This window comes from Camponotus vicinus, unplaced genomic scaffold (genome assembly GCF_025532165.1).
Source record: "Camponotus vicinus isolate PSW18456_S1 unplaced genomic scaffold, iyCamVici1.0 SCAF_4, whole genome shotgun sequence".
Classification (NCBI taxonomy): Eukaryota; Metazoa; Arthropoda; class Insecta; order Hymenoptera; family Formicidae; genus Camponotus; species Camponotus vicinus.
The window spans coordinates 11,354,401-11,368,475 of NW_028141976.1; the positions used below are offsets into that span (position 1 = coordinate 11,354,401).

The window sequence follows — 14,075 nt, forward strand, 5'->3', positions numbered from 1 at the left end:
TCGACGAGATTGCTAATTTCCTCGATCGCGCTAAGCAGAGTGTCATTTATAAACTATAGATTTATGAATAATGTAAAAATTTTTTCATAGACCTATGTATATTAAAAAATAAATATAATATAAAATATAAAAATAATATAATAAATATAAATAGAAATTTATATATGTATAATAAAATATAATAAAATGCATAATAAAAAAATATGTATATATCTGACTTTTTATTCGGTTTTATTTTGCTGCATAAGAATTGCACGATAGAGATCTGTGTGTGCATCCATTGACATTAAAATAGAATTATTATCGGCACGGTAGCACGGTCGGACGAGTGAATCAGCAAAGGCGAGATAACAGCCGATAAGAAAGCTACACGATATCGATACTCGATTTAATGGAGTGGGTGTGGCCGAATGGAGAGCGGAATACAAGCTGCCGAGGAGACACTTTATCGCCGATCGAGAACAATATATGCATCTGTGCTCTTGGCGAAAAAATTGAAATGATAAGTTGTATATAGTCTTCCGATTGCTGCGCACATATGACAAGTGGTTGTTCGCGTCTGCGTATTACGTCGACGTTTATGTAACGCGTACAGAGAGCCTGTCAGAAATTCAGCCTTCACTTCCGGTTTAAATATTTCCGATTCGAATGCATACATCGTGTCTAGATATTTATGCATCACGACTGATTGATTTTAAAAGGAATTATTTTTCTTTACGAAAAATAAAAAAGTTATGTTACTTTAACTTTATATTTTTTATCTTAATAAATCAGACATAGCTGTCAAATTATTTGTTATAAAATGTCGATTTATCTCAGAGTCAACAGTTATGATGCACGAAGATGTAAATACGATGCGTCGGATTCGAAAATGTTTGAACTGAAAGTGAAGGCATTTTTAATGCCTTTTTTCATAGGATAATGTGTAAACAAAATGTTGCACCGATTAAGATATTTTTCTCGCTCTATGATTCTCTCATGTTTAAAAAAAATATCTTACGAAAGAAAGAGAAGGGAGCGATGCATATTTGTAGAAAAAATTATTATATTTATATTTATTATATTTATTATAATTATATATTTATATTTCTGAAGGGAGAGAAATTGCAACATTTGTTTTCTTTACAAGAAAAATATTAACTTGAGATGTCATTCATAAAAATGAGATACAGATTTTGAAATAATTATAAAATATTGAGAGACAACTTCTCTTTCTCTTGAAAGTTTCTCTTGAACTATCAGCGAGAGATGCGCATACAATTAAAAGGCGGCAAATTATATCATTATCAGATGAAAAAGCAATTGGCATTTATAATGTAAACTGTTCGGTAGTTTGGAAAAGGAGGGTCTCTATTTAAGTTCGTACACCTCCACCAATCTCGCGTATCGTTCCACACGTGGGAGTTAAGTACGTGACATCTTACGACGTAACCGCGTAGATATTATCTCTGAACGAGGCATATGACACCCCGAGTTGAGAGTGGCTGGCAGAAGCGATGGGCGTCTGCTCGACCATTGAGACTAAGCAGATGATATCGCCTGTACACGATTTGAAACGTTAATAAAGAGAAAATATATGCTGTATTCGAGGGGGATGATAGGCGAGTCCCGCTCATCCTTGATATTTTGCAAAAATCAAATTTTGTTCATCCGTTTGCATATATTTTTTTTTAATATGAAATTCGATTATTAAAACTTTACATTTAATACAATTAATTAAAGATATGACATATATATTAATATAATATAAATTTTGTATGTTAATAAAGTTAATAAGTTTCTTGTATTCAAAACAGTTTGATTTTTTAAATTTGTTTTTAACAATCGAATAATTTAGGTATAACTTTTTGTCATTTTATGCATATTGATTTGCGGAAACAATACATCAATAATAGAAAAAGTCAATTCTTCAATTATTTGACATCTGTTATTTATGATAATTTAACATCTGTTACATTTTAAATAACCCGTATAATTTCTTTAACAAAAAATTGCTTCCAAAATTCTTTTTCTTTTTTAAAGAGAGAGAGAAAGAGGGAAAGATAGAGATAGGGAAAGATATAGATTTTTCTCTCATATAATGGCTCACGCACTGATGCAATTTCTTGTATGGAAAATTAAACAATACAGTTAAACATTATATATTTCTCTCCAATTTAAATCCCATTATGTTACATTACTATACGCTGTAGAAAATAGATTAGGACTATATAGAACAAGAGGGAAAAGTGAAATGAAAATATATTAACTTGAAATCAGGATAAATACTCGAGATGTTTGGAATTTCTAAACAAATCTGATTTTGCACGCTAAAATAAGATTGATGTTTCTGCACCAGCTATATCATTGATACTTTTTAACCATTGTGTGGGTGTACTCCATGCTTATTACAGGACAAGTATTCCTTATTCGTGTCAACCTTTTCTTGAAACGTTTGTTGTTGGTTGTACGCTCTAAATAGTAGATTAATCACTTTGAGCAAACATTTCCAATTATCATTGAATCAAGGCACGCGTAGAAAGTACATAATTTGTTCTGTAGAACATATGTTGAAAGTATTCTTCCATCTGAACAGTGTTTTATAACTGTATTTAAAATATATTTGCAAATTTAAAAGAATTATCTTTAATCCCATTTATAATATTATGGATGAATTTTATTAATTATGCTTGTGATTTTATATCGTACATATCATACATATGTTTTCCCAAAAATAACTATCTTTTTTTCTCTATTTCTATTCTTTAGATAATTTCTAAATTTTGGCGTTTTGTTACACTTTCGACTCGCATTATAAGCAAGAAGGGCAAAAGCGAATGCTTAAAAAAATGTGTAATCTAAACATTTTTGTTTGTAATTTCTACATTAATGTGAGTGTTCCGAGTATGAATAGAATTGAAGAAGAATGTGAAGAGCTCTTTTCTTTTCTCAGCTTCGGAACGTAACCCGAATCCTTTAACTTTTGACATGTGTGATCGTGAACACGAAAGCGAGAAATCAGAAAACGGTTGTGTCTGTTTTTCAAGTGGAGGTGGTCCCGATAGGCTTCCAGAATGCCACTTGAATAGTGTCAGATTAAATACTATTTCACATCCTCTAAGAAAATGTGAAATGATAACATTATTCGCACAACAAAGTGAGCTTTAATAATTCTTAGGTGTTTTGACTGATTCTTTCTATAGCAAAGATGATATATTTTTAAAATAAAAAAACTATTATTATATTATATTATATTAAAAAATTCCTTGTTATATAGCAAATAAATAATAAAATTTAAAGTGTTATAAACATAGATACTTGAAATATTTATTAAATGAATTATTTCAATGAATTATTTATCAATTCTCTTTATTACTGTATTCTAATAAATACTTTTGCGTTTATCATCTAGTTCATTAATTTTAAGCCGCTGTCAAGTAGCGAATAAATTATTTTTGAATAAATTAATTAATAAACTATTTTTGTCGTAATTCGATAATAATTATTTACGAATGATTAAAGTATTTTTCATTAAATAAAATTATAAATAATATTACAAATAATATAAATAATATTATAAATAATAATTCATTAAATGATATTTATTATTTAGTAATTTGCTCCCATAATGGAAGATTTGAGAAACTATAACGCTACTTATCTTTAACAATAAGTCGCATTTGAAATCATATTGTGAGAAAATTTTCACAGTTTGCCACTAAGGCAATTAGTTTGGAAAGTCGTTCTCTTTGTAAATAAACTGTCATCGTCTGGTCTCGTACATAACAGTGTCTGGAGTGTTCTTTAGCTTCGAGAAGACCTGTAGAATAATCTGTGAATGATATGAAGAGACACAAGATGTGAAAGAAAAATGTGAAAGAAAAGAGAAAAGCTATTTTTCTGTAATGTCAAATGGCTGTGCTTTGCGATATTTCGATAATTTGCAGTTATTTTTCTTAAAACAAGTTGCATCACAACATTAATTAGCGGGAAATTTTTGAAAAATTATTTTAATTGTAAATCATTTATTTTTTTTATTAAGAAAAATACTGAATGAAAAAAAGCAAGTAATAGATACATGTTTGCGCACATGCGAACTTAGATACTTCGATATTTATGAAATAATAATTATTATATATAATTATTATATAAATATTATTATAACACTTACGCAATATTAGTTAACATTATAAACAGGATATTTCCCGAAAGAAATAATTTTGAGTTTCTTAACGTTTTTCTATTAAAAAAAAGAAGAAAAGGAAAAGTTTAGAACTCATAAACTGCCGCTTTAACGGGGTTTTAATTCGACATATTAGCGTATATTCCAGCAAGTACATATTCCATTTGGTAGTTCCAGTACCTGTATAGTTTTGCAAAGGGTGGCAGAACGCAGAGAGAGAGAGGGAGGGAGGGAGGGAGCGAAAAACGAGTGAGATAGATGGATGACGGCGACGTACAAAGACGCTTCGGGGGTGACGAGAGCGTGCGAAGGGGGCGGACGGGTGGCGAGGGGATCTGCCTGCCTGATGGAGCTTGAAACTGAATTAACCATCCCCGCCCGGGGCCCGTGATCTCGTCGCAACCTCATCTCGGCGACCATTATATTTGTCTTTGTATGCTAAACATTTTGTGGAATTATACGAGACAGGTTTCGAAGAGTCGTCTCTCCCTCTAGTTCTCTCTCTCTCTTTCTCTCCTCCTCTCTTCCTTTTTATCCTCAATCCACCCTTCATCCCATCTCTATAGCTCGTGATCGAGAAACGATAACGATTACGAGATATTACTCTCTTGTGCAAGATGACGTTACAGGCGAAAAGCGATCAGTAAAATATCATCGTTCTTTTTTTTTATGAGCATAGAAAAAATTCACGAACAACGAGAGCAAATTGAATTCACGTCCGCATATCTCAGAAATATCTTGTACTTCTTCTAATTTTTTGTTTCGATCACGTAATCAAAAATTAATTTTTCAATATGCACATAAAAACAAAGCTGATGTCATATGCAGTTTCCTTCCGCTGATGTAAAAATTTTCCCTCAAAGATTATTAACGATTAATAAACTCGCGGACGATTCGTGTCAAAAAAATCCGACATTAAATTGGTCGAAGAATGCACAAGTGGACGGAGTGTGTCGGTAGATATAAAACGTACTATAAATAATCGTCGATCGATCAAAATCTTCCTTCTCAATTCGCGTTTCTCCGACGGTGTCGCGCTGTCTACGCTGTCATAAATCGATAAGTGGATAAGATAATCATTACCACATATTGTTACCGATATAATACCGATCAACTTGTCGCACGCTAATCCTCGATTTTCTCTACAATTTTCCGCCGGAATCGTATTTTTTTTTCAAATCGACCTCGATTGAGTCTTTATTGGAGACGACCCTCTTTTCGAAATTTCTAAAATTTCGTGAAATGTGTATTCTTCACATCTCACTTAATTTTAAATTTTTATTTATCTCGTACGATGATGTAATGTTATCTAGCATAGAGAGAATCAGACATTTGATGCTAAACGTTGGAAATATAAAGATAGATTTAAAGAAATGAAGGTGAATTTAGGAGTAAACGCTGTCTCTCGCTCTCCCTCGACACATTGTTATTTTTTAGAATAAGAATTCCTTCAACTTCAACCTCGCTGCGATGATTTTTGACGTAAGGTGACGATGACAACAACATCGCAAATATCGTCTAGATTAACCGTTCACCAAACGAGTTCCATCGGTTTGTTCTCATTAATACTGCTTAATATAAAGATTTATCTTCCTCGACATTGATGTAAATTCGTGGTGAATGTATCGGTAGCATCGATATCCTAAATATCATGCTGCGCTACATCGTTAACGTATAATGAGATTACCGAACCGTTCGTCGGAAAGAATATCGGGAGAGGACGAAGAAGATGGATCGTGCGTCGTTAAGAGCAAAACGAACGCTTGTCCCAATTAGCGCTGTACGAAATAATGTAGTCGCACGCGTCAGATGCTTAATTTGTCATATGTAGCAGTTAAAACTGGAAGGTTTAAGAATTTTTTAAAATTTGCGGTATATTTTTTATTGAAAATATATATTTTCTTAGAAGCAGTACGCAAATGTTATTGATTAAAACAGCAACAAAAAGATTCATCGAAAATCAATATTTCATTGATTTTTCTAAAATGAAAATATCTATATTTTATTCCTGCATTTCATGTCTCACTGATTACAGTCAAATTTCACCGAAAAATCGATAATAATCGTACATTATTTGCAAGATTTATATTTACTAGCTTTGAAAGTTTTTTCTATTTATTTTAGATTTATTGTTATTTTTGAGAAACTTTTATATATTTATATTTGAAATGAAACACATATAATTAGTATTAAATTTAAAATCATATTACATTTTTATTCTTAAGATGCTTAATTCCATTCAAACATTTCTTTCAGAAATAAAATGTATTGCTATAAATTTATTGAATATGTCCAATATTATAATATAATATGTACAATATTATAATACATTTTTTTTTAATATTACGAATTGAAACGGTTATTATTATTATAATTCTTTCAGTGAGACTTCACTGATTGCAGTGAAATCTATATATTTATAAATGAGACTGTCAGTGAAATCATTCATTATAGCCTTTAAGTAATAATATGTTAAAATATTAGAAACTATAAAATTAATATGGGATTTTTTTGGAGGGAAAGAGAATAATAGAAATGAATAATAAAAATATAAATTTTCACTTAATAAGGAGAAGATGCATTATTTTAATCTCCTTCAAAAATATATATTATTTCGAAATATCGAGAATGATGACAAAGTATGCCAGTGACGCCATATTGTTTATAATAGATGATATGTAGTACATGATAGGTAATATCTCTCTATCTTCCCTACGGTAGGGGTGGTTTTGCGTCCGTCGACCCTGTGGTTGGCTCGCATGAAAACTTGCGTGAGTCGATTATCCGATGCATCATCCTGGAAACATGTTCGTTCGTTCACTGCAATGGAGTTTGTAATAGCCAGAATTGCCTCGATTTTCATGTGTATGTTGACGGCAACGCGCAAAATTGGACGCGATAAAAATTGTCATCTGTCCATTAACGTGCATTTCTATTGTAGTATAGTTTTACGTGTCCGAGGAGAGCAATTTTAGCATATTTTTTAATAACTTAGAAATAATTCAGTATAAGATTAATATGCATAAAGATAAAAAATATGATTTATAGTTCAAACGTGCTTATGAGTTGTTTTTTTAAAGTAGAATAGTTAAAATATTTATAATCTTGTTTTTGAAAGGGATTTTATTTTTTTGTATTTTCAAAAAATATTTTCTTCTCTTCTTTCTTTCTTTCCATTTAGTACAGAATTTTATTTAACTTTGCTATCTTTCTTGCGAATTTTCTTAAAATAGAATCGATCTATTATCACCGGTAGTAGTTTCAATTAAAAGTATAACACTGCAACAATGTAGTTTCGATTAAAAGTATAACACTGCAACAATGAAATGCCACTGAAAGAAGAATTATTCAGTAACAATGACTGATTTTTCAACGAAACGCTGTCATAATCAATGAAACTTAAAGACGGAGAAGCAAAGTGCGAGTGTTTTCACTAAAGATTAGTGATGGTTTTACCGATTCGCTTTGACAGAACAGATGACCTTTCGTTATCCTAAAGGATGAGATTCGGGATACAATGGACCTTTCGGGGGAAAGCGCTTAGGACCATTTACGGCTCGTGGAAATCGCCCGACGCCTCGTTCAGTCACGCGTGAACACCGACACATGGACGAACGTGCACGAATGTACGCACACACACGTACGCGTCCACGCGTACGTCGTGTCTCTCGGTCTGGTTGCCCCGAGTTTACACTCGGTATCCCCATCTTGCGCGACGACGGCGACGAGACGGCAGCGGGAGACTGTAGTTTTGGTCCACTGGGAGTTATAGCGTCGGGACGCTCCGAGTCACCGTGACCCGGAAGCTCCGCCCCTGTGGAAGTCGAGCCGCCAACCGACGGGTATGCGAGAGGTAGGAGGAGCCACCGTGCTGGCGGCGGCGTCGTCGTCGTCGACCAGGTGAACGGCAACTCTCGGGGGAACTCGATCGAGTCTCTTTGGCGCTTAGTATCGCACCGACTCTCGTATCAATATCTCGTTGCTCTCTTTTTCTTTTTTCTTTTCTTTCAAATCTCCGGCCGCTCTCTCTCGAGCTTGTTCTTCATCGAGTTCATCGACCTTATGTGTCACGACGCGAGCGAGGCGTCGATCGATCGTTCCCCGAGTGACGATTTTTCTCCAGTGCCGATTGTCCGATCGATTATAGCCTTCTTGGCCGTTTTGGCATTCGAAGGTAGGAGGGAATCCATCTGCTTCGTGACAGATGGAGACGAAGACGGAACCGCTGACGCCACCGCAAACGCCTCCGATCGTCGACAGACCGATGCAGCATCAGCATCATCAGCAACAGCAACAGCAACAGCAACAACAGCAGCAGCAGCAGCAGCAACAGCAACAACAGCATATACCCTTTTCAAGGTGGACCAGGTCTCAGCATTTCGCTACCGGTAGATATCTCCAGCACCAGCAACATGTCCAGGCGACGCATCAGAATGTCGGCGGCTACCAGGCCGCTTTCCTAGACAACTGGCTCAGGGGTGCGGCTCTGTTGGCCGTTCGGGGTTGCTGCCCTCAGACACGTCCGCACCTTTATTATCATCAGACACATCAGAATCTGATTCCGGTGCCGCCACCGCCGCCGTCGTTCCTCGCGCGAAGATCACCGGGTCAAAGACCCAAGAAACAGTTCATCTGCAAGTTTTGCAATCGACAGTTCACCAAGAGCTATAACCTGCTGATCCACGAGAGGACGCACACCGACGAGCGACCGTACTCGTGCGACATATGCGGGAAGGCCTTTCGTAGGCAGGATCATCTGAGGGATCACCGGCAAGTATTTTTTCAAAATTTATGTCTCCAGTCTCCGATTTAGTAACGGTGTCACGTAGCAGAAAAAAAAACGTTTACGAGACTGGAGCTAGTTTAAGTAGACGAGAAAATATAAATTGTAGACAATCTCTATAATGCTCCGATAATCGGCTTATCAACACTTGAATTCTTTGATAATGCCGTGAGACTAACGTCATATAACTTGCATTATTTCGTTTATTTTGTTCATCGGAGAGGATTAAAGGTGAATTAAATCAACGAAATTAAATTTTAGGTTGTAAAACTAAATTAAATGATACAGTTAAAGTTAAGTATGGAACGATGAAATTTTTGTTTGTCATCAATGTGTCAAGCTAATAAAATAAATGCTACACGGTAGCATTTATTTTATTATTGTTTGAAAGAATTTCCAAAATGTTTTCTCTTAAAATTTATCGTGGAAATTGGGAATTTACTGTTGAACACATCTTCGAATTATATCCCGTTAGGATCTTTTCACAAGTTTCTTTTTTTCTACATGACCTCCATTAAATGGGTCTTTAGACTCTTTCTTATAGCCAAAAATTGTGTGTCGAATGACGTAGATGTTACACGGAAAGCTCCCGTTGGCGATTAAACGCGTTAGCTGGAGAAATTTCACAAGTAATTTTTACGCATTTATACCGTTTTATGTGAAAGATATATTGAGATGTAATAGAAGTCTACACAAATTTTCGAAATTTTTATGAAATGAAGCACGTGTATCTTTATTCTTACAAGTTTAAAAAAGTTTTCTGAAAATGATTCTGAAATGAGGAAATATATTTAATTTTGTTTATCAGGAATCTCTTTTCTTATAATCATTGTTTTGAATATTATATTAAAGATACACACAATTAGTACTAACATTTGACTATTAAAATTATTCTTTATTTCTTTTTCATTATGATTTGTAATATGATTTGTAAACCAAATGTAATGATCAATGATCTATATTAGTATCAAGATATATTTTACAAATGAAGAGATATCGGAGCAGGATCCTGTAATATTTCACAATGATATTACATTTTTTCGAGATTAATATTTCTGATATCTTGATTATTTTACTTTACATAGATTAAAACGCAAAACAAACAAAAGACAAGTCAAATAAGTCACATAATCGAAATGAATTTATTTATCTTAATAATATTAATAAATAAAATTCAATATAAAAATTTGATAAAATCTTTTTACTGAATAATTTATTCTGCTTGAAATAAAGTTTTGGATATAAAAAAATAAAGTTTTGGAAATAAAGAATCGGCAATTTCTTTTGTTAATCGTAATTATTATATAAATAGAAGCCAAATTTTGTGCGTCTGCAGTTAGTTCGACAATGTTATTTTTAGGAGCTTTTAGTCTGCACTTATAAGAACTGCGCAAAGATATCAATATACAGATACGAATGTATTATATATATCAATATCGATGCTTTGTTTGCTTATTCGCATTCGTGAAAACAGGAAATTTCAATTTGCTTCTATCACCAATAACTCATCGCAACTCGAAATCCATCTGGAAATAAGTGATACTAATCGCAATTATCAAGAAGATAATGGTCGGAATCAAACACAAAAGAGAACAATTTCAAATGAAATAAAAAAAGCAATATTATTTATGAAATTAATATTTATCAATATAACTTTTTTGCAATTATTATTAAACGAGAATTGAGAGACATATATTGTTAAATTATAATTAATTGATTTTCAAACTCTATCGAAAAAAAAACGACAAATATGGATACCTCAGCTCGGACCAGCGTACGCAACCACGGCTCAGAAATGTTTTTAATTTTAGATATATACACAGCAAGGAAAAGCCGTTCAAGTGCAACGAATGCGGCAAAGGATTCTGCCAGAGCAGGACTCTGGCGGTGCACAAGATACTGCACATGGAGGAATCGCCGCACAAATGTTCCATCTGCGGCCGCAGCTTCAATCAAAGGAGTAATCTGAAGACGCATCTTCTGACGCACTCGGAGGTCCCGCAGGATCTTAGGGTCGAGGCGTCCGTGTCCTCGGACTCGAGAATCATTTCCACAGAGGTCAGACAGATGACGGAAAGGATGAGTAGCCTTCTGCCGATACAAAGAAGCGGCACAATCGCGCCAAAGCTCGGCTTCAGTATAGAGGACATCATGAGACGTTAAGGCATCAATTTTATCCCGAATTGTGATTTACATGCTCCCTCGACGCAGGGTCTTTCCTTTTCGCACGATGGAGTTTCTCGTTCGAGATGATTTCTACAAATTGAGGCTAAAATTAGCTTTATCCATTGTACCTTAATCCTTTGCGTTCCCGTAGTGCCAATCAGATTTGCTTTAAGGATTTTAGTATTCTACGATAATTTATTTATTATAATTATGATTTATTATAATATATGTATATAACAGTTTATGATAATATTTCTATTTATTATAATATTAAGTCGAGAAAAAGTAAATGCAATATTGAATAAATCAGTATAAGAGATATAATTTTAATTATAAATATAAATAAGAGAGAGTATAAAATTGATCTAATGCACGTATTAAGAATATTTGCGCATGAATCGATACAAAGATGTACAGAGTGCAAAGGATTATTCCCTAGAGGAAGATATAAATCAGAAGAATCAGTCAAACAATCAATTAATCGCTGACCTGAAATTTACAGGGTCGTAATCAGGAATCGAAACTTATCGAAAAATCGGTGTATAAATATAAATAAGAGAGAGTATAAAATTGATCTAATGCACGTATTAAGAATATTTGCGCATGAATCGATACAAAGATGTACAGAGTGCAAAGGATTATTCCCTAGAGGAAGATATAAATCAGAAGAATCAGTCAAACAATCAATTAATCGCTGACCTGAAATTTACAGGGTCGTAATCAGGAATCGAAACTTATCGAAAAATCGGTGTAATTTCGATGTTATGGTGCACGCGAAATTGATCTCAAAGTAAGAATCGATGTTGGTGTCACTTTCGATTCCTGCTCTCTCTCGCTAACTATTATTTGTCAATCATTCCTTGCTCGCAAGAGCAGAGGAAACGTTATTGTTCACTCATACTAGGACAGATGGAGCGTACGTTGACGAGTTGGATTTCTCGGAATTATATTCTCTCGGGATTGATTGGATATGTGACGAAACGTAATTACGGTAGAAGATATAGAAGAATGAAATTGCAGCTTTGGATCTTCCACGGAATGCAAATTGCAACGAAAATAGCTAACTATATTGACGCTACTAATGACGCAAAAGCTAGCGAGGTAGATTGCGAGTTCTCGAGTTTTCGTGCGTTAAAGCACACTTATAAATATAAAGACTTTGCCATCTCGTAAGTCACGATTAAAAGTTATTAAATTGGAATAATTTGTCTGTTCTTACAAGTCTGCGTTATGTCTAGAGAGTTAAAGATTCTTGAAAATTATCCTCTTTGTTCGCCCTGTATGTCATGTCCGTTTTGTGATTTCTTAGAGTAGAAATTACAGAATGAACAGGAGACGCTGCTTCGTCGGAAAAATTCTTAGTGAGACATAAATGCAAATTCTCATCGCGTGCAGATTGTCGTGTAACATACGCTCTCGTCTCCTCGTGTAAATATGTTTATTTGAGATATTTATTTGAATGGTTTCGTATAAACTATATATACTGTGAATATATTCCGATTCCTAAGAAAAAGAGAGAAACGCATGCGCTTGTATATATGTTCCTAGATGTATGTATATGTACATTCTTTTCTCAAAGATCCTATAATTTACGATTCACGAAAACAGTATTCCCCGCACGTCGAATCGAACTTATCACGTATTCCAACTAGTTTCTTGTCGAAAATTCCTGCTGGTACATTTCAGCTTTCCTGATTAAATACATTGTAACATACATAAGTACATAAAAATCAACGTTGTACAGACTTGACGTTACTACTACTGACGTTTCTATCAATCGAGAACGACACACTTGATTTAATATTTATTAATATAATTTATTTTTGTCGGGAAAAATGAGGAATATCACTTTATATTTGCAACAACTCGAGCGCTGCGCAAAATTTCAACTAATTATTACCATCAATTCATTTGTGACTTTCACGAATGAAAATTCGAATTTACACGGTGTATTTATAAATCGAGACATTTAATAGCGGAACTCACATATGTGAGGTTTAAATTTGTGTATCGCATGAGTAATTTGCGTCGCGTGTTTTAGACTTAAATAATGTTAAGTTGGTGCATGTAAAATGTCGAATTTTCGCAGATTGAAAACATTGGTATCACTGTTTTTATTACTTTGCATCGCATAAAGTTGCATGCAATTCGATCGCTTTGTTTTTATAAAGTTTTCTCCAAAAGTTTATTTTAGCTGTTTCAAGATGTAAGCATAAAATTCATTCAATTTTCTTATAAGAGAGAATTCCAATTAATATTGCAATTTCAATAAATCAGTAGCAGAGAGGAAGAGAGTATATCGTTAACAAACAAATAAGTGCAATTGATTTCAATAATTTTGTTTCTGAGATTTATCTTTACAGACGTAGTACTTTATAAAGTAAGGATTCTTACTTTTACTGATGAAAGACATATAAATGAAACTCATTTTTCGTTTGTATCATTATTTATGACGAAACTGTCATTTCTACCACGGAAAATATTGTTGACAATGTAGGAATATGACAGAAGAGTTATTAGATATTCATTTTTATCGGTCAGAGATATTATAATAGTAGAGAGAATTATTCACGTTGAAAGGAATAAAAATACAGCATCAAATATTAATTAATTAATTTTATGAGCCTATATTTCTCACAGATATTGCTCAATCATATTAATGACGAAATTGAAAAAACAATTTGATAATTCTAGACTTTTTTCAAAAAGGCATTTTTTGACTATAGAAAAGAAATAAAGAAAATTATTAATATTGATAAAGTATTCCATATTTTAATAATTATATAAAATTAAAATTATATTTTATATAATTATTAGAATATGGAATACTTTATCAATATTAATAGTTTTCTTTATTTCTAATTATTTAAATTATATTTTAATAATTATATAATATGTAATAAATATTCGTTATTTTCATAGAATATGACGTTTAAAATAATTTTTAAAAAATTCGACATTTTT

At 33.2% G+C, this 14,075-nt stretch overlaps 1 protein-coding gene across 1 annotated transcript; it reads left to right on the top strand.

Moving 5' to 3' along the window:
- The first annotated feature begins 8,039 nt into the window (after positions 1-8,039).
- Odd (odd skipped) lies at positions 8,040-13,375 on the top strand. The gene is made up of 2 exons (XM_083095931.1): positions 8,040-8,932; positions 10,757-13,375. Exons 1-2 carry the CDS (start codon positions 8,367-8,369, stop codon positions 11,106-11,108), a joined length of 918 nt encoding a protein of 305 aa, XP_082952057.1. The 5' UTR covers positions 8,040-8,366; the 3' UTR covers positions 11,109-13,375.
- Positions 13,376-14,075: the final 700 nt, after the last annotated feature.